The sequence below is a fragment of the Hevea brasiliensis genome, chromosome 14 (genome assembly GCF_030052815.1).
Source record: "Hevea brasiliensis isolate MT/VB/25A 57/8 chromosome 14, ASM3005281v1, whole genome shotgun sequence".
NCBI classification, from domain to species: Eukaryota; Viridiplantae; Streptophyta; class Magnoliopsida; order Malpighiales; family Euphorbiaceae; genus Hevea; species Hevea brasiliensis.
In genome coordinates this window covers 38,099,370-38,120,250 of record NC_079506.1, presented here as the reverse complement: position 1 = coordinate 38,120,250, position 20,881 = coordinate 38,099,370, and the positions used below count along the sequence as shown (strand labels likewise).

General features: G+C 28.3%; 1 protein-coding gene across 1 annotated transcript; it reads left to right on the top strand.

The window, feature by feature from the left end:
* The first annotated feature begins 3,409 nt into the window (after nt 1-3,409).
* LOC110660365 (abscisic acid 8'-hydroxylase CYP707A2) lies at nt 3,410-6,054 on the top strand. Its single transcript, XM_021818656.2, has 7 exons — nt 3,410-3,689; nt 3,776-4,094; nt 4,213-4,599; nt 4,700-4,874; nt 5,038-5,144; nt 5,232-5,350; nt 5,505-6,054. The coding sequence occupies exons 1-7, from the start codon at nt 3,487-3,489 to the stop codon at nt 5,596-5,598; spliced, it is 1,404 nt and encodes a 467-aa protein (XP_021674348.1). The 5' UTR covers nt 3,410-3,486; the 3' UTR covers nt 5,599-6,054.
* The last annotated feature ends 14,827 nt before the right edge of the window (nt 6,055-20,881 follow it).

The window sequence follows — 20,881 nt, the reverse complement described above, 5'->3', positions numbered from 1 at the left end:
ATTTTATTAGCATATGGTGTTTGACTAAGTTGGAGTAATAAGCTTAATAAAATACATGAAATTGATATATTTATATATATTACTTAGAAATACAAATTTAAATCCAATTTATAATTATGTAAATGAAATCTAAATTGATTAAACTAGCTTAAATGCTTTGTGTTATGCACAAATTTGATAGAAATTAATTTTTTATATTTAATTTAAATTTTAATATTTTATTTTTATTAAAATAATTTTTAATATTTTTTATATAATTTGATTATTAAAATTTATAGCATATAATTATAATACTTTCACTTTGATACTTTATTTTTAATCTTCACCTGACTAATTTAAATTTTCAATAAAATTGTATTTTTATTACTTTCTAATCCATTTTCTATAAAAAAAATAAATTAGTTAATTGTATATAAATAAAATATATCATTACTCATAAAACTAAACAAATGAATAAGATTTAAAAAAAAATAAAAATATCATCATAATGATCAGTATATAATATAATGAAAATAAAAAAATAAAAAATAAAAATAAAAAGAAATATATGTAAAATTAATATTAAAAATTGATTTTAGTATAAATCTACAATGATTATAAATTACAAATCAATGGCCACTAAATGTAATTTATTAAGTGATTAAAAATAAATTAAAATATTAATATAATAGTATTAAAGAATAAACTAATAATTAACAAATTGAATTCTTCTTAAAAAATTTTACGTGAAAATTTTTAAAGAAAACTTAATCTTAGGTAGATTTGAAAAAATTATATAAAATAATAAAAAGTATAAATAAATTATAAATGAAATTTAAAATATACATTTGAAGTTCCCAATTGAAGGTTTGAAATTTGTATTTTGAAGCAAAATGAGTCCAAGTTGAGCGGCGGTCTCAAATTATGATATGGTGTCATCTTCCTCTCCAAAGCCACAAACACGCAAGCCAGATGTCCCAGTTACGATTGGCTAATGAGAAACGTTCTGACTTAGCTCTACCATCATTTAATGACCTCTGATCTATAAACAAATTAAAAATTCTTCAATTATTAATCTTTTTTTTTTTTTTAAAACACCCAAATCATTCAGAATGTCTCCCAAACCAATTCACCAAATGTCGAGCAGTCAAACCATTTTAAATGCCTTAAAAATTATTAATTTTTAAAATTATTTATTATATAATATCATTAATAATATTCGTACATTGTTTGTAATTTGTGCTTTCCATTTAATCAAAATAGATTATTCAAACAAATAAAAGTGTATTCATAATCTTTCAATTTAATCTCAATATAATTAAAAAAAATTTATAAAAATAAAATTATCATAATTTAAATTCTACTCTCATATATTATAAAATAAACACTCCATTACACTAATAAATTTTAGGATTGATAATACTAAAATAACATTTAAAATTGTGAGATTTCATATTTGAGTCGTAATTAAAACTAAGTATACTTTTAAAAAAATAACACTCCATTACTATTAAATTATTGACTAATGATTTATCTATATAATTTATTTTAGTAAAATAATTAAGAAAGTAAAACTTTAATCTGAATTTATTAGATGAGTGATATGTCTTTAATTATTGAATTAAATTAATTTTGACTTTGAATAAAATATAATAATTTGATATCATGTGAGGTAATATATACAATAAGATGAGATATTCAATTTGACTGGTATAACATTTTGAATATGGACTGATATATTCTGTAATTAAAATTAATTTAATAATAATTTTAATAATTTTAAGATTATGAATGGAAATTAAGAGGTAATATTGAAATATGACGATAGAATTTGAGGAATGAAGACTAAAATATATACCCTACAAATTTGAAATTATATTTTAATTTATCATAAGTAGGGATGATAATTAATTGATTATTTTTTAATATTCAATTCGATTTTATTTTATTAAACAAGAAAGGAATAAGAAGCTAATGATGTGTTGGCTAAATGTAACATTAAGTTCCTGAGATGACAATTCCTCAAGTTTGAACTTGTTATTTGTCTTTTAATTAAGATTAGCAATAGTAACAAATCGAGTATTTGCATATGCTTGATATATCCGAGTTCTAATATAAGGGTTTTGTGAGTATATAATTGAATTTATGATGAATTTATTATTGAAGAATAATACTCATGTCGGGTTTCATTTTTATGGGTATTAAATAATTAATTAAGTATAAAATATATAATAATATTTATAAATTTTAATATATTATTTTTTAAAATAAATAAAATTTAAATATTTTATGAAATTATTAAATTTTAAATTATAAATTAGTAATAATTTTTATATAAATTATTAATTAAAATATATAAAATAAAATAAATTTAAATTTTTTTAAATAATAATAATCGAATTTGAGATAAATTTAAATAATAAAAAAATTAAAAAAATTACCATAACTTTAAATGATTCAAATATTAGTAATTTTAATCAGATTGAAATTAAGATACAGTAATATTTATAAATATATTATTTATTAAATTTATTTGATTTTATATATTTTAATTAATTAAATTTAGAATAAATTTAAATAATTAAAAACGAGTTTAGATATTAATAATTTACAATGGCGTTCAAATTCAAATATGATTCCTATTCATTGCTCTCTCTGTTTCTAAGCTAATAATCTGGTGAATGCAAGATAACCTCATGTAGACTGAAAAATGGGTGGCAGATGGCATTGGACTTTCGGAGAAACGAGGTGATCAGCCCGTACGTACAAGTTGTACAACAGGGCACAAAAAGGGTAGGGATTATAATGATGGTTTTGAAATGTACAGAGAAGCCATTGTCAAAAACAAAAAGCACACAACTAAACGGAGTGAGAGAGAGAGAGAGAGAGAGAGAGAGAGAGAGAGAGAGTACGGGTACATTTTACAAGAGACAAAGGATTATTTTGATTTTGATAATTGAAATCTCTTTTTAACAGCTTAAGAGGCATCGTCCATTCTCTTGCTTTTATGATTAAGAACCCAAATTGCTAATTAAAATAATCAAAATCCATCCCCCCTTCACACTCATACGGCACTTAATGCCAGTCGATTTTGTCTCTAAAATCGCTCTCCTTTTGGTCAATTTTTCTCTCCTCTGGCACTCTCTTTATGTTTCTTTGTTGCCACGTGCATACTACCATGACCAAAAGAGTAAATTTAACCCACATCAAAACCATTCATGAGCTGGAGGGGGATTCCGTGTGTGGAATTCAAGCTGTATTTGAAAGCTCCCCCTCTCTCCCTCTCTCTCTCCCCTACTTTTAGCTATATATATATATATATATATATATATATATATATATATATTTATTTATTTATTTATTTATTTTTTTGGGGGCTTAATTTTCTTAGCCCAATGGCCTATAAATAACTCTCATATTCACTTGTTTTCTCACACAAGTTCTTTGCCACTTAGCCAGTTACTACTGCTACTACTTCTTCTTCACACAAAATAATAAACATCTTCTATGGAATTCATTTCCTTGTTCTTTACACTATTGTTTTCTTCAATTTTCTTGATCTTTCTCCTCCATTCTGTCCTCAAATTCTTTGATAGCAATCACTGGAATTTGCCTCTTCCTCCTGGCTCATTGGGTTGGCCTTATATTGGCGAAACCTTCCAACTCTACTCTCAAAACCCAAATGTCTTCTTTGCCTCTAAACAGAAGAGGTGACTAACAATTCTTCTTTAATATTGGCTGTTTTGCATATTCAACTAATGGGCTAATGGGATTTTTTCTTTGTGTGTTCATGCAGGTATGGCTCTGTGTTCAAGACCCACATCTTGGGTTGTCCTTGTGTAATGATTTCAAGTCCAGAAGCTGCAAGATTCGTGCTTGTAACGAGAGCTCATCTCTTCAAGCCAACATTTCCAGCAAGTAAAGAAAGGATGTTAGGCAAACAAGCTATCTTCTTTCACCAAGGAGACTACCATGCCAAATTGAGAAAACTTGTCCTTCATGCTTTTGTACCTGAATCAATCAAAACCATCGTCAGTGATATCGAATCCATTGCTAAAGAGTCTCTAAAATCTTGGGAAGGAAGAGTTGTAAACACTTTCCAAGAAATGAAAACAGTACGGCTTTCTATTTTCTTGCATTATTCTCAAGACTCTGCTTTTTCTTTTTCTTTTTTCCCCTGTTTCTCTCTGCATACCAACTAATGAAATTATTGATTTTCTTTGTTTCTTGCAGTACACATTCAACGTTGCATTACTTTCTATATTTGGAAAGGATGAGTTCCTATACAGAGAAGATCTGAAGAGATGTTACTACATTCTTGAGAAAGGATACAATTCAATGCCCATTAACCTGCCTGGAACGCTCTTCCACAAATCCATGAAAGCAAGAAAAGAGCTTGCTCAGATCTTGGCAAAAATTCTCTCCACCAGGAGGCAAATGAAGCTTGATCAAAACGACCTGCTTGGATCTTTCATGGGTGACAAAGAAGGTCTCACAGACGATCAAATCGCCGATAATATTATAGGTGTGATCTTTGCAGCTCGTGACACAACTGCTAGTGTTCTAACATGGATTCTCAAGTACCTTGGAGAAAACCCCAGTGTCCTTCAGGCAGTCACTGTGAGTATTGTCTTCATATTCAGATTTTTATCACAATATAATACATAAATTAAAATCCTTTAAATGACCTTATTTTGTGTGCTGGCTTTTGGGTGTGCAGGAAGAGCAACAGGACATAGTAACAAGCAAAGAGAAGTGTGGTGAGGAGAAGCTTCTTACTTGGGCAGATACCAAGAAGATGCCAATTACTACAAGGGTGATTCAAGAGACACTAAGAGTTGCTTCAATTTTGTCTTTTACTTTTAGAGAGGCCGTTGAGGATGTTGAATATGAAGGTCAGTTAAGTTATTTCAAATGTGGAAACAGATATAAATCCAATTTTTTTAATCTTATCCTTTTGGGTTTTTGTCTCCAAGCTTTTTAAAAAGCTTAACTCAGATTACAAACATTTTATAAATTATGGAAATATTTACTTATTTTAGTTATTCTCATTTCCAGGATATCTGATTCCAAAAGGATGGAAAGTTTTGCCACTTTTCAGAAACATTCACCATAACCCAGAAATCTTTCCAGATCCTGAAAAGTTTGATCCTACAAGATTTGAGGTATAAAAAGGAGAATTTGGTTATAGAATGATTATTTTTTGTTTCCCACTTTCACAAGTTGACATGAACTTTGATAATATTTAACAGGTTGCACCAAAGCCCAATACTTTTATGCCATTTGGCAATGGGACCCACTCATGTCCTGGAAATGAGTTAGCTAAGCTGGAGATTTTGGTCCTGCTCCATCACCTGACCACTAAGTACAGGTTGGTGAAGTGAACAAATCAAAATAAAATTTATTAACAGTGTCAGTTAGCATTTCCATTAGAGGGTAAAATGAAAGAAAGGTTCAGTTTCTAAATATAGAAAGTTTAGTTTTATTGTTTGCTGACATGGGCAATTTTGTTACAATCTCTGCAGATGGTCTATGGTGGGAACAGATAATGGGATTCAGTATGGCCCTTTTGCCCTTCCCCAGAATGGTTTGCCCATCAAATTGTCTAAGAAATCATAGTTTTGCTTTCTAACTCCAAGAGAGAAAAAGGAAAAAAGGGCAGTTTGTTTACATGGAAAAAGCTTGCCTTTTATATGGGCTTTCTTCTTTCTTCAAAGGAATGATGAAGAGGGAGAGAGAGAGAGAGAGAGAGAGAGAAAGACACCAAACAAAGACCATTTAGCATCAAGAGACAGTTCAAGGAAGATAATTTGAAGACTGTTATACAAAAAGGGAAATCAATTGTACAGAAGAGTCTCATACCCTAAAAGAAAAAATATACATATTTATGTTCAATTTTTTAAGATTTGAGAGTGGGAGAAAATAAAAAAAAAAAAGAAAAAAAAAAGGAAGATTAGTGTATGATGTTTAATTGGGTTTAATCCCAACTTGGGATTGGTTTGTATTTACCTATATATAGATTTGAGCTGCAAGGCAAAACTAGAAAATTTCAATTTAATGAAGGTTTTTGATTTATATACCTTTGTGAGAATTTAATTTAATCGATTATTTTAATTTAAAAAAATTATTTAAAAAATATAAAAATTAAGTATATTTTTGTAAAATTTTAATAAAATATTTTTTTTTATAAATAATTTATTTTAAAGAAAGTCTATTTTTTTATGGTTGTAAATAAGAGTATGTGTTATAACATTTTAGAAATAAAATTCTATACTATTAAAATTTTGATTTTTTTAAATAACTAATAACATTTTAATTCAATGACACTATCTGCTATAAATTTGACCCAACATAAAAATATGTCTGATTAATATTAAATTAAATATTTATATTAAATTTATAAATTTATATTTTTAATTATGTGCACATTATATATAAGATAAAGTTTGCACTCTTTAAAAAAAACACACACACACACAATTTTGTGGGCATAATTGCCTGAGTCAAATTTAGCTTACCCAAAGCCAAACAATGAAATCTAATAATAATAATAATAATAATAATTCTACAACGTTGGCCTTTGGCCCACACTCAACATCAACAATACCGTTTTTCAACTAAATTAAACCTGCGCAAGTAATAAATGCATGAACCATAGAAGTAACCGAACAACTAACTATTTACCGAACACTGTAACTTAGTGATTATGAGCATATATTACTTAGTAGGGCCTGCACTGTTTTCGGATGCCTCGAATTAAATTGGAAAATTATACCTAATAGTAATGAATTAAATATATTTTATTATTTTAATTTAATTTTAATTTTATATTAAAAATTAGATTAAAATTGCACCAAAATCATATTAAACTTATATATACTAAATTAAAATCGAACTGAATTGATTTTATATTTATATTTTTTATAATTTTTTATTATATATTTTTTTATAAAATTATGTGTATATTAAATAATTTTATAATTTTAGTTATAAATGTATTATTATATTAGATAATATGCTTAATCATAATTATATAGTACTTATAATTAAAATTATATAATTAAGAATTATAAGTTAAGTTTAATTATATGAATTTTTTTTATATTTAATTTTGTTTGAGAGATCAGTTCTTATTCAAATATTGTAAATATTTTAAAATTACTTCTCTTCATGTTATTTTACATCTATCTATTTTCCTTCTCATTCATTAGTTTCATTACTAATTTAACACATTTTTATATAAAATTATTTAATTTTTTACATTGAATATGATCGAACCATCTTAATGAAAACTCTCCTATTTTTACTTTTGTTGTGTGTTATATTATTTTATCTGACAAATGTGATCATTATTAATATTAATTTATTATCATAATACCAAATATTCATCTTAATATTTTTGTCTTTGCTATATTTATATTTTAAATGTTTAATATTCACTTCCATATAAAATTACTAACTTCAAATACTAACAATCGTTATTCATTAATTAAATAATTAAAATTTAATATTTTAAAATTCAAATTATAATGATATATAATTATCATTATTTTTCTCAAAACTTTGATTTAAAATATATATTTATCTCACTAATATTAGAGTTATTTTTAAAACTATTAAATTTTAAGTTTGAATTTCAATTAGACTAATTATACAATAGACTATATATTTATTAGTCAATTAAATAGGTATTTAATCGTTTTACATTTACTAACTACATGAATACAAATGGCCTAATTGTTTATTTAATTAAATTTAATAAATAAAAAATTATTAATCATGAATATGACTGAAAATTTGTTTAAAATTAAAGATATTTTTATAAAATATTTAAACTATAAAATCAAAAAAGCACATTTAAGAACGTAATCTAAAACTAGGCATTATGAGAGCAGTTGAAGAAGTGAAACACGTAGCTACCTCTATTTCTTACACATGTTACAATTAATTAATATCCATTGACTTAGTTTTCCAAAAAAAAAAATCTATTGACTTTTTAAAAAAATAAATAAATGTTAGCGAAAAAGCAGATTTTTAATATCTCCATGCTCATATGTGCAAACAACACCTGTCATCCTTTCCTTCTCTGTTGATGTTAACTCATTTTGGACATCTTCATCTGAATCTCATTTAAATTATCACATTTTAAAGCAGTGTTTATATTCACACACACGCACATATATATATATATATATATATATATATATATATATATATATATATATATATATATATATATATATATATGAGGCTTAATAACTCTGAATACTATGCAGTATTATTGAGTGAAAGTTGAATTAAAAGCATTGTTATTAAACTTAGTTTGGACTTAGAAATTGAGTTAAAAGGTTATTGATTATTTAATTAATATTTTAATTAATGAATTATTAAAATAGACATTTTATATAAATTATCTAAATATTATTTTTTTATTAATATGAATAAATAAATTTAATTAATTAATTTTTTAAATTAAAATTTTAACATATATATATATATATCGAATTACTTTTTTCACTAGTTAAAGCTAGCTAAAACAATATTATTATATTGTGATATTTTGTACTGAATAATTTTTTGAAAAATACTTTGTTATGATTTTATATAGAGAGACGTGCACATAAAAAAATCATATAATAAAAATTATATATATATATATAATGAAATAGCTGATCAAAGCATCATTTAAAGAAATATTTAATTAAACTGAGCATGGAAAACTTCCAAGTCTTCAACCCAACACTAGACTAACAACTATAATCAAATATATAATTTTTTATGGTTTGCTTTACAAAATGGATATTAATAATATGTAAGTCGAAAGGTTTAATAAAATAAAAGGGAGAATAATTGAGTATAAACTTTCACATTATTTTGTTGGTAACTTTTTTAATAAGGGAAAGGAAAATTGAGATATGTTATAATGTCATTGTGGCTTGCCTCTTTGTGGGTAATAAACAAACTCTAGGTTTCGTTTTACATCATTGATTTGTTTTGTTTAATTTAATTGTCAGATATAATTAATAGTTGATTTAATTAATAATTGATCGTAGCTGATATATTTAAGTGTTTAATAAATTTATATTTAATTATTGTGGTTAATATATAAAATAACAAATAAAGATATATTATATTTTTTATTTTATTATCAAAATAAACATATAATTATTAATTTATTATAGAACATTTATATGAATTAAAAATATAATATTTTAAAAATATTATTATTTTTAACGTTTATATTTTTTATCATATAAGAATAAAATTGAAATAATTTAATTATTATTTATAATATTTTATATTTATTTATTATTTTTTATAAATATAAATAATTTATTGATATAAAAATTAATTTAAAAACTAAAAAAAATTATAATTAATAAATTAGAAAAAGTAATATATTCTAAATAAAAAAATTAAATTCAAATAATCTATTCAACTAATACCAAAAATTCAAAAATAGAGCTGATGAAATTATAGATGTTCTATTAGTTATCCCTATGATTTTGATAAATTAAGATAGTGATAAAAGCAAAATTAGCACTCGCTTCCTTTGTTGTTCTCCCGTGTAGTGTCCTTTGATCTTTACTCCTCCCTTTTTCTTTAAAAAAAAAAAAAAGGATGCTCGGAGCCCAAAATAATTTTCAAAGGTCCAAAATTGCGAATCAAGTGATAATAGGACGTGTCCACTTGAAAGTTCAAGTCAGTTAGAGAATTTATCAATGGAGAAAGTGTGGTTTCTCTGATGTTAGAAAGAGAAAAACTCTTTGTATATCCAGAAATGTCTTGTAATTGTTTCCTTATTTAATTAAGAATTCAAAGCCAATTAATAAAAAAATTATTTTTATATATTTTCATAATAATAATTCTCTTCGCACATTTATGAGGAGATTTAATGTCGACTGATTAGTGAATTTCACCGATTCATTGAAATTTGAATTTGACAATTTTAAAAAATTGGCCCCAATCTAAAATTTATTAATAAAAAGAAATTTAAGATTTTGATTAAAAGGAATTACTAACAGAAATAAGTTATTTAACTAATGTACTTTTATATTTAATATGGTGCTTTTATATTCTCATAATTTGTATTATTTTTAATTTTTAATTCAAAGGATTAATAATAGACAAGTACTAAAGCGACAGCTAAATGTAATTTTTTAATATTTTAAAATTTTAAAAGGGAAAAAGGTGATTAACATTTAAATTTTTATTTTATTTTTATATTATAACATACTCATTTGACTATTAAATTATTAACAAAACTTCATCAAGTAAAATAGTTAGCACTATAAATAACAATATATATGCTCATTACTAACTAGATTCAATCATCCATTAATTTAATGGCATGGCAATTAATATTGAGACACTTCGAGTGTTATATACGTAACTACACATTATTAAATAAAAAATAAAAAGTACGCTTATATGAAACTACCTTTAATAATTATTAATAATTAAATTTTTATTGAGAATCATATAAAATTAATTAAAATATAAATTATAAATATATAAATTTAAATATAAATGTTTATATAAAAATCGTAATCCTGAATAAATTAAAAAATAAAGTTAAAAGAACTAAAAACTAAAAAACAAAATATTAAATTAAGCATTGAAATGAGTTTTGGAGTAAAGAAATGCGTAGCCATGTATTGAGAAATGAATTGCAATGCATGGATATTATTTAATTGAGTAGCAAAAAAAGTCCATGATAATTAAATAATTTGAAGGGATGAAGATTCATGAACAAACAACTCATACTTTTCTTTCGTAATAATCATGTTTATGTCAACGTTACACGCGTCATTGCTATCGTTATGGATTCTCTTCTCTTCATGAAACCCCTTGACTTTCCTTCTTTCGGTTTCTTTTTCTCATTTATTATTTCTTTATTTTCTATATAAAATACCCATGCAACAACCAGGAAATTGCCTCTTCAAACGCAATTTTTCTTTTCGTATTAATAATATTTTTTAAATAAAAATTTCAATTTATATTAATAAAAAATTACGTTAAATGTATAGATTCTCTTGACTGTAACCGTGACTCTTGTTCTCTAGAGGAGTCCAATCGCGTGACGAAAAAATTTAAATGTAAGGAAGCTCAAGAGATGGATGGTAGTGAAGGGAGGTCTCATGGGGATAGGGTGGTATACAGTGGTAATGTGGAGGGGTTTGAGGATATAGGTATGTAGGCTGCTGAGGTTGTAACACTTTCACTGCAGTAATTTTGTATATTCTATTATTTCGATGATCGGTGTCGATCCGGACAGCTAGAACGTTTGAAAAAATATTTAGATTAGAGTGAGGAGTCATAAATAACTCAAATAATGATAAGAAAAATTTAGAAAAAATTTTAAAAATAAAATACAACCAAGTTAAATGAGCAGGTGCCCTAGCGATGGGTAACCCAGTGAGAAGTTGCGGTCCTCGCAGCTAGGAGCCATAAACCCGAGAGAAAATTCATGAAATAATTTTTGGGACTCCAGAGAAGAGTCATTGAGGTTTCGATGGCATTAGAATGCTAAGAAAATATTTAAAAAATTTTTTAGATCGGTACAGACAGTTTTAGCTCCTTAAACCAAACAGAGGGCATTTTGGTCATTTCGTCTTCGGAGATGATTTTTGACTGACTTGTCCAGTTAAGTAAATAATTATTATAACATAAAATATGAATAAATATTGCTACAAATTAAATTAAAGTTGAGTAGAAAAGAAAAGAAAAGAAAATAAATTAAAATTACAATTTTGACCTCATACTTATGTCATTAAGATACTCCCACCCAATCACATTGTGACATATGTTTTTAAACCACTTAAAATGAGTAAATGGGCAGAAATTAAAGAAAAAAAAAATCAGATTCTTCTTTCCTTCTTCTTCCAGCCGAAACTCTCTTTCTCTTATCCACCATTTTTCTTTTCTTTAGCTCAATTTTCCTTAGGTTTTCATCATAAAAACCCTAAGTCCCAACACTAAAAATTGTCCTAGAGTCTTGTTAAGGTGATTGGTTGCCAAGAAAGTGAAGGAAAAATTGAAGTTAGCTAAGGAAAAATTCTGCTCACAAGGTTAGTGCCATATCTCTTCCTTTTCTCTTTAAAATTGATGTTAGGAGTATGAAATGAGTTAGAAATTTAAAAAAATTGAAAGAATATGTTGAGGACTTGAAAGCCATAAATTTCGGCAGCCATGAGGAACCTTGAGGAAATTATGATTTTGATGGAATTAAATTTGATTAGTATTGTTCTTGATGAGTTGTATATGGTAGAAGTTTAATTATAAGGTCTTATGTATGAATTGAGGTATTGAAAATTAGGGTTTTGAGCTACATTAGGGTTTGGCCATATTGATGGTACATGGAAGTTCTAATGGTCAATTAGTGACCATTTGGCTGAGTATAATGAGGAATTGAAGTGAATGGTAGCTTGGGATTTGAGGTTGGGTGTGCTGCCTTGAGTGCCCTGCAGGTCTAAATGTGAGTCTAGCATGTTTGGGCAGCTATAACTTGGGTTGTGTAGATTCAATTGGTGCAAGGCCAATTGGAAATGAAATTAAACACATAATGGCACAACTTTGATGAAGGAACCCTATCCAGAAACTAAACTTAGGATGCTCTAAAAATTGACCAAATTCGAGAAGCATCAATTCTGCCTGGGCAAAATGACCAAATGAACAGTGTTCATTCATTTGGTCATAAACTAGATGGAAAAAGGTCCAATTGACCTGAAATTTATATCAATGCAAAGCTGAGGCAATTTAGAACAACTTTCATGTAGAACACAAACTCAAATTCTGGATTTAACTAAATGAAATTGCTAGCCAAATTTGGACTACCAAATCTGGCAGAACCAAAAATTGCCCAGAAATTCTGGGTATAGGCAATCTGACTAGTTACGGTGCAATAGTCATAACTTGAGCTAGAAAACTCCAAATGGAGTGATTCAAAAAATGAAATATAACCAGACACAATAAAGAACAACTTTGATTAAGAACACTTGGCCAAATTCTCAATATAGAATGGCCTAATAGAACAGTGAACTCTAGCACCCAAAACTAAAATTTTTGATTTATTTTCTATTGGTTAGAAGTATGGATTGGCAACTAATGCCAATACTTTTGGGAACCAAAATGTGGTAAATCTATGTGATTAAAACTCATGTAACTATTATACATGAGAAAGTCAATATTTTGACTTAAATGACCAAATGAATAGTAGCCTTACATGTTAAGTACAAATATTCAAGAAATAACTTTGTAATATGCCCTAGTAGGCCTAGTGTGATTGGTTTGGATAGGTTGGCATACCAATAGGGTTCTGATAGCAGTACTGCATATAGCTTCATGCCATTCTGTGATATGATAGCCTATGGCTATACTGATTATGATGTTATACTTGGTTTTATGCCTTATTGCTTTTATGGTTTATTAGCCATTCTGTCAGCACACCGAGAGACACATTGTGACCGATGGTGTGATGGCCCGAGATACCTGGTACCTAGTGCTAGTTTACCCGTTTATCCAGTCTGGTCAATTTGTATAGGTTACTTGGGCATGGAAAAGTATAAATGTAATTGAATTGATTATTAAAGGAAGTAAGGAAATTAAATATCAATATAAAGAACAAGAATGATTACAATAAAATGAGGCTCAAAATTATCAAAGAAAACGATTAATAAAATGCTAGAAAGAATTGAAATAAACTGGACTGATGATAAAAAAAAAGTTATCTATTATTGAATGCACTGGAAACTTTAATTATTATGAAATAATTTAAGATAACCTAGAAAGTATTGAATTAAATGATACAAAAAGATTAATAATAGAAATATAATTTAAATAAATGTTACAAATATACCTTTCATAATAATATTAAGTTAAGAATAATGCTATTAGAATATTAGTATATTGTATATTCTTACTGTAACCTTATGAACTAAGCACCTCCAAAGAGGACTAAATTAGGAAAAAAAAAGGGATATTAAATTTTAGAAACCTTATTGAAACATAATTAAATCTAAATCATCTGAACCATGTTTTATTTTCATATGTATTTTGTATATTATTTCTTTGTTATATTATTACACCACTGAGCAGAAATGCTTAGCGTGATGGATTTATTTTCTCGCGCAGGTACTGAAGGTAAAGCCCAGTAAATATTAAACAGAGATTTTGGAGTTCTGATCTGCAAAAGTGTCTAAAGTATTCAAGATTGTCACCTCCTCAGCAATGCATATAGATAGGGCCCATATAGGTCATAATTTGTATGTTGTATAAAATGCTTAGTTATAGTATTGTAATGTAAATTATGAAAATATAATTAATAGGTATGTGATATAAATTAATAAATCGGTCAGTTCATATGTGATTAAATTGTATATCATGTAAATTAATAAAGATTGAAAATTTTCATATATGAGTTGAGCATGAATGGGAATGTATGGAAATGGAAAAAAATGAAATTGTATAGATTTGAATACGGAATTAAAATATATAGATGATGTATGAAATGATGAGATTTTTAATTTGAAAATATTGAAATTTTCAAATAGGTGAATAGTAAAACACGTCAAACATTAATAAAATAGAGGAAACTCTGTTAGTTTCTTTGTCGAAAAATAATTGATGTTAAAAGATAATAACTTGAAAATGATTAAAGGAATAAAGTAAGATAAGATAGGGTGCTCCAGCACCGAATTTAGCACACCTTACTCGGCTACACTGTAGTCGGGTGAGGGGTGTTATATTTTTGGTATCAGAGCACGGTTTAGGCATTCCTAGGCATAGATAGATGGAAAGAGATAGTGTGCATAACATGCATTGCATTCATATGAGTCGAGCTGACACTAATGCAGCTCCTTGACTATTTACATCAGATAAATTTCAAGGACGAAATTTTTGTTAGAGGAGAAGAAGTGTAACACCCTCACTGTAGCAATTCCGTACATTCTACTGTTTCGGTGACCGGTGTCGGTCTGGATAGCTAGAAAGTCTGAAAAAATATTTAGACTAGAGTGAGGAGTCATAAATAACTCAAATAATGATAAGAAAAATTTAGGAAAAATTTTAAAAATAAAATACAACCAAGTTAAATGAGCTGGTGCCCTAGCGATGGATAACCCAGTGGGAAGTTGCGGTCCTCGCAGCTAGGAGCCCTAAACCTGGGAGAAAATTCATGAAATAATTTTTGGGACTCCAGAGAAGAGTCATTGAGGTTTCGATGGCATTAGAATGCCAAGAAAATGTTTAGAAAAATTTTTAGATCGGTATAGACAGTTTTGGCTCCTTAAGCCAAACGGAGGGCATTTTGGTCATTTCGTTTTTGGAGATGATTTTTGACCGACTTGTCCAGTTAAGTAAATAATTATTATGACATAAAATATGAATAAATATTGCTACAAATTAAATTGAAATTGAGTAGAAAAGAAAACAAAAGAAAATGAATTAAAATTACAATTTTGACCTCATGCTTATGTCATTAAGATACTCCCACCCAATCACATTGTGACACATGTCTTTAATCCAGTTAAAATGAGTAAATGGGTAGAAATTAAAGAAAAAAAAAATCAGATTCTTCGTTCCTTCTTCTTCCAGCCGAAACTCCCTCTCTCCCATCCACCATTTTTCTTTTCTTTGGCTCAATTTCCCTTAGGTTTTCATCATAAAAACCCTAAGTCCCAACACTAAAAATTGTCCTAGAGTCTTGCTAAGGTGATTGGTTGCCAAAAAAGTGAAGGAAAAATTGAAGTTAGCTAAGGAAAAATTCTGCTCACAAGGTTAGTGCCATATCTCTTCCTTTTCTCTTTAAAATTGATGTTAGGAATATAAAATGAGTTAGAAATTTTAAAAAATTGAAAGAATATGTTGAGGACTTGAAAGCCATAAATTTCGGTAGCCATGAGGAACCTTGAGGAAATTATGATTTTGATAGAATTAAATTTGATTAGTACTGTCCTTGATGAGTTGTATATGGTAGAAGTTTAATTATAAGGTCTTATGCATGAATTGAGGTATTGAAAATTAGGGTTTTGAGCTACATTAGGGTTTGGCCATATTGATGGTAAATGGAAGTTTTAATGGTCAATTAGTGACCATTTGGCTGAGTATAATGAGGAATTGAAGTGAATGGTAGCTTGGGATTTGAGGTTGGGTGTGCTGCCTTGAGTGCCCTGCATGTCTGAATGTGAGTCTAGCATGTTTGGGCAGCTATAACTTGGGTTGTGTAGGTTCAATTGGTGCAAGGCCAATTGGAAATGAAATTAAACACATAATGGCACAACTTTGATGAAGGAACCCTATCCAGAAACTAAACTTAGGATGCTCTAAAAATTAACCAAATCCGGGTAGCACTAATTCTGCCTGGGCAAAATGACCAAATGAACAGTGTTCATTCATTTGGTCATAAACTCGATGGAAAAAGGTCCAATTGACTTGAAATTTATATCAAGCAAAGCTGAGGCAATTTAGAACAACTTTCATGTAGAACACAAACTCAAATTCTGAACTTAACTAAATGAAATTGCTAGCCAAAGTTGGAATATCAAATCTGGCAGAGCCAAAATTTGCCCAAAAATTCTGGGTAAAGGCAATCCGACCAGTTATGGTGCAGTAGCTATAACTTGAGCTAGAAAACTCCAAATGGGGTGATTGAAAGAGTGATATGTAACTAGACACAATAAAGAACAATTTTGATTAAGAATACTTGGCCAAATTCTCACTGTGGAATGACCTAATGGAACAATGAACTCTAGCACCAAAAATTGAAAATTTTGATTTATTTTCCATTGGTTAAAAGTATGGATTGGCAACTAATGCCAATACTTTTGATAATCAAAATGTGGTAAATCTATGTGATTAAAACTCATGTAACTATTATATATGAGAATGTCAATACTTTGACTTAAATAACTAAATGAATACTAACCTTACATGTTAAGGACAAATATTCAAGAAATAACTTTGTAATATGCCCTAGTAGGCCTAGTGTGATTGGTTTGGATAGGTTGGCATGTCAATAGGGTTCTGATAGCAGTACTGCATATGGCTTCATGCCATTCTATGAAATGATAACCTATGGCTATACTGATTATGATATTATACTTGGCTTTATGCCTTATTGCTTTTATGGCTAATTAGCCATTCTGTCTGCACATCGGGAGACACATTGTGACCAATGGTGTGACGGCCCGAGGTACTAGTACCCAGTGCTAGTTTGCCCATTTATCCAGTCCGGTCAATTTGTATAGGTTACTTGGGCATGGAAAAGTATAAATGTAATTGAATTGATTATTAAAGGAAGTAAGGAAATTAAATATCAAGATAAAGAACAAGAATGATTACAATAAAATGAGGCTCAAAATCATCAAAGAAAATGATTAATAAAATGCAAGAAAGAATTGAAATGAACTGGACTGATGATAAAAAAAAAGTTATCTATTATTGAATGCACTGGGAACTTTAATTATTATGAAATAATTTAAGATAACCTAGAAAGTATTGAATGAAATGATACAAAAAGATTAATAATAGAAATATATTCATAATAATATTAAGTTAAGAATAATGCTATTAGAATATTAGTATATTGTATATTCTTACTGTAACCTTATGAACTAAGCACCTCTAAAGAGGACTAAATTAGGAAAAAAAAAGGGATATTAAATTTTAAAAACCTTATTAAAGCATAATTAGATCTAAATTATCTGAACTATGTTTTATTTCCATATGTATTTTGTATATTATTTCTTTGTTATATTATTGTACCACTGAGCAGAAATGCTTAGCGCGATGGATTTGTTTCCTCACGCAGGTACTGAAGGTAAAGCCCAGTAAATATTAAACAGAGATTTTGGAGTTCTGATCTACAGAAGTGTCTGAAGTATTCAAGATTGTCACCTCCTCAGCAATGCATGTAGATAGGGCCCATATAGGTCATAATTTGTATGTTGTATAAAATGCTTAGTTATTGTATTGTAATGTAAATTATGAAAATGTAATTAATAGGTATGTGATGTAAATTAATAAATCGGTCAGTTCATATGTGATTAATTTGTATATCATGTAAATTAATAAAGATTGAAAATTTTCATATATGAGTTGAGCAAGAATGGAAATGTATGGAAATGGAAATGAATGAAATTGTATAGATTTGAATACGGAATTGAAATATATAGATGATGCATGAAATGATGAGATTTTTATTTTTAAAATATTGAAATTTTCAAATAGGTGAATAGTAAAACACGTCAAACGTTAATAAAATAGGAAAACTCCGTTAGTTTCTCTGTCGAAAAATAATTGATGTTAAAAGATAATAACTTAAAAATGATTAAAGGAATAAAGTAAGATAAGATTGGGTGCTCCGGTACCGAATGTAGCGCGTCTTGCTTGGTTACACTGTAGTCGGTTGAGGGGTGTTACAGAGGTTGTCGTAGGGGAGGAGGATGTTTTGATGGAGAGAGGAGATTTATCATTGGTTAGGATTTTAGGAGAGTTGCAGAAGTAGTTGGTGAAGTAGTGGAAGTTTGCGATTGTGGTAAAGCTACTTGGAAAGAGGATTGAGTATAAAGTGCTTTGCTCTAAAATTCAATCGATGTGGAATCCTAGCAATATTAAGTTACTGGTGTTGGGAAATGAGTATTTTTTGATTAAGTTCTCTAGTATGGAGGATTATTATCACGCATTGCTAAAGAGGCCATGGAAAATTTTTGGGAGTTATTTAGTTGTGAAGCCGTGGTCTCCAAAATTTGATGTGTTCTCTAATGAGATTCCTCCATGGTTGTTTGGGCTAGGTAACTTGGTTTGCCTTGCACTTATATCTTGGACTTATTAAAGAGGTGTTGGGAGCGGTGGTGAAAATAGATTATAATACTGAGGACGCTCTGAGGGGGAAAATTTGCTAGGATTACTGTGTCCATTAATTTGAAGGAACCCTTAGTTTCTCAATTTAGTCTTAATGGTAATAAAGGCTTAGTTGAGTTGAGTTGGTAAAGTGCAAAAGGTGGAGTATGAGGCACTCCTAGAATTATGTTTTACTTGTAGGTGAGTTGGGTATAAGGAAGTTTTTTGTATGATGAAAAACCAAATGAAGAATGGTAGTGAATTTGCTGATAGGGGGGAGTCATGAAAAGAAAGTTTTCGATGAGTCGAAGAGATGGTACGATCCATGGATGATTGTACAGAAGCATGGAAGACATATGCAAAATAGAAAATATGAGTTTATCGAGGGTAATGATTCTCGTTTCAATATCCTTACTGAAGAGGATGAGAATTTTCCTAATGTTGGCGATAATCATGTAGGATGAAGGAATGAAAGTGTGAAAAACACAAGTTTATACCATTGAATTCAAAAATTTTCATCTAGGGTCACATGCATTATGCAAGATTTATTTTTATCTATTTGATTTCAATGATAAACAACATATTAAAACTCTTTTAATATGTTTTAGGATCTGTATTTGCCATTTAAGATTTTAAAATTAATCAGATTAATTTTAAAACCCTAGATTAAATCAAGAACGATTACACTAACCTCTTGATGCACTGCAGCGTGTTTGCGCCTTTGAGATTGGTCTTCAGGACACCAGATGTTGTCCCTCTAGCTTGTCCACACCAAGAACACCTATGGCAGCCCTTGAACAGCTTCTAAAGCCTTTTCTATTAATTAGAAATTCAAGTTCTGCCTTTTAAGAGATTAGAGATGTAAACAGGACACTAGAAACAATTTCTAGTGTTCTTAATTCAAGAGATTGATAGCTAATCTCTTTGAATTGATCAGAGATGAAGAAGAATAGATGAAAAGCCTCAAAGTGGAGTGACAAAGGAGAGGAGTGGCTACTGGTTATTTTTTCTTTTCATAACCACACTTAAATAGCTAGGTTAACACATTAAACCCTTGCCACATGTCACCCTTTGATTAGCTCTAGGTTTAAGTGACCCAATCACATTGTGCCAAGTGTCAAACCTATATTTAATCTTGATTTTAATCATCTTACATGATTAAAAAATATTTGGCAAGCTTATGTGTAATCCCATGTGTCACCATCTCATGGTGCCACGTGTCACTGTAATGAAATGACCAAAATGCCCTGTGTCTTAATTTTGAGTTCTTAGCCCAAAATAATTATTTTCTTCTTCTAATTAATTTATATCAAATATAAATTAATTAATTAATCTCTATTAATTAATTTCTCATTAATTAAATTCATATTTAAACACTTTAAATATAAATTTAATTTATACTACACATCCAATAATCTAGATTTGGTTTCAAGTCATGCTAGGGACTTTGCAATTTAATTGCAAACCAAACCTATTTAATTAATCAATTAAACTCTTTAATTAATTAATTAAATCATATTTAAATAGGTGATAACTTGTGCATGTGTGTGACTTACTAGGCTCATCACTAATTGGCAATGAGACATGATATCAACTCTTAATATCATCAGAACTCTTTCTTACCATAAATGATTTCTCTAAATCATTTTATGAACCTCATAGACTATGGTTAACACCTAGCATAGCATGCCATGGCCACCCAATTAGTAATAAGGTTTACCTTAAATGAACCTATAATCATATGTTACCATGCACTAGAATCTCTCTGTTACAAAATCCCAACTCAAGCTGGAGTCATGGTTTATGTCAAACTCCATTTGCTATAAATATTATGTTCTCTTTTAATTCCAATTCTTGATTAAAAGATTTTCTCATTAGAAACTCTTTTCTGAATAAATCTATCTGTCTTGGCCAGGAACTTGAAACATCAAGAACAATTAAATGAACATAGGATTTTATCTCTATTTACTTAGAGGAACAGATTCCATCTTGATCAACACCTACCTCCATATATAACTAGTAGGAGCCAACACATGCCCATATACCCATACATAGTACAAGT

Coding starts and splice junctions, on each gene's coding strand:
- LOC110660365 (XM_021818656.2), top strand. CDS start 3,487: ATGGAATTCATTTCCTTGTTCTTTACACTATTGTTTTCTTCAATTTTC. Junction 4,875..5,037: donor TGAGGATGTTGAATATGAAG/GTCAGTTAAGTT, acceptor TCTCATTTCCAG/GATATCTGATTCCAAAAGGA. Junction 5,145..5,231: donor TTGATCCTACAAGATTTGAG/GTATAAAAAGGA, acceptor AATATTTAACAG/GTTGCACCAAAGCCCAATAC.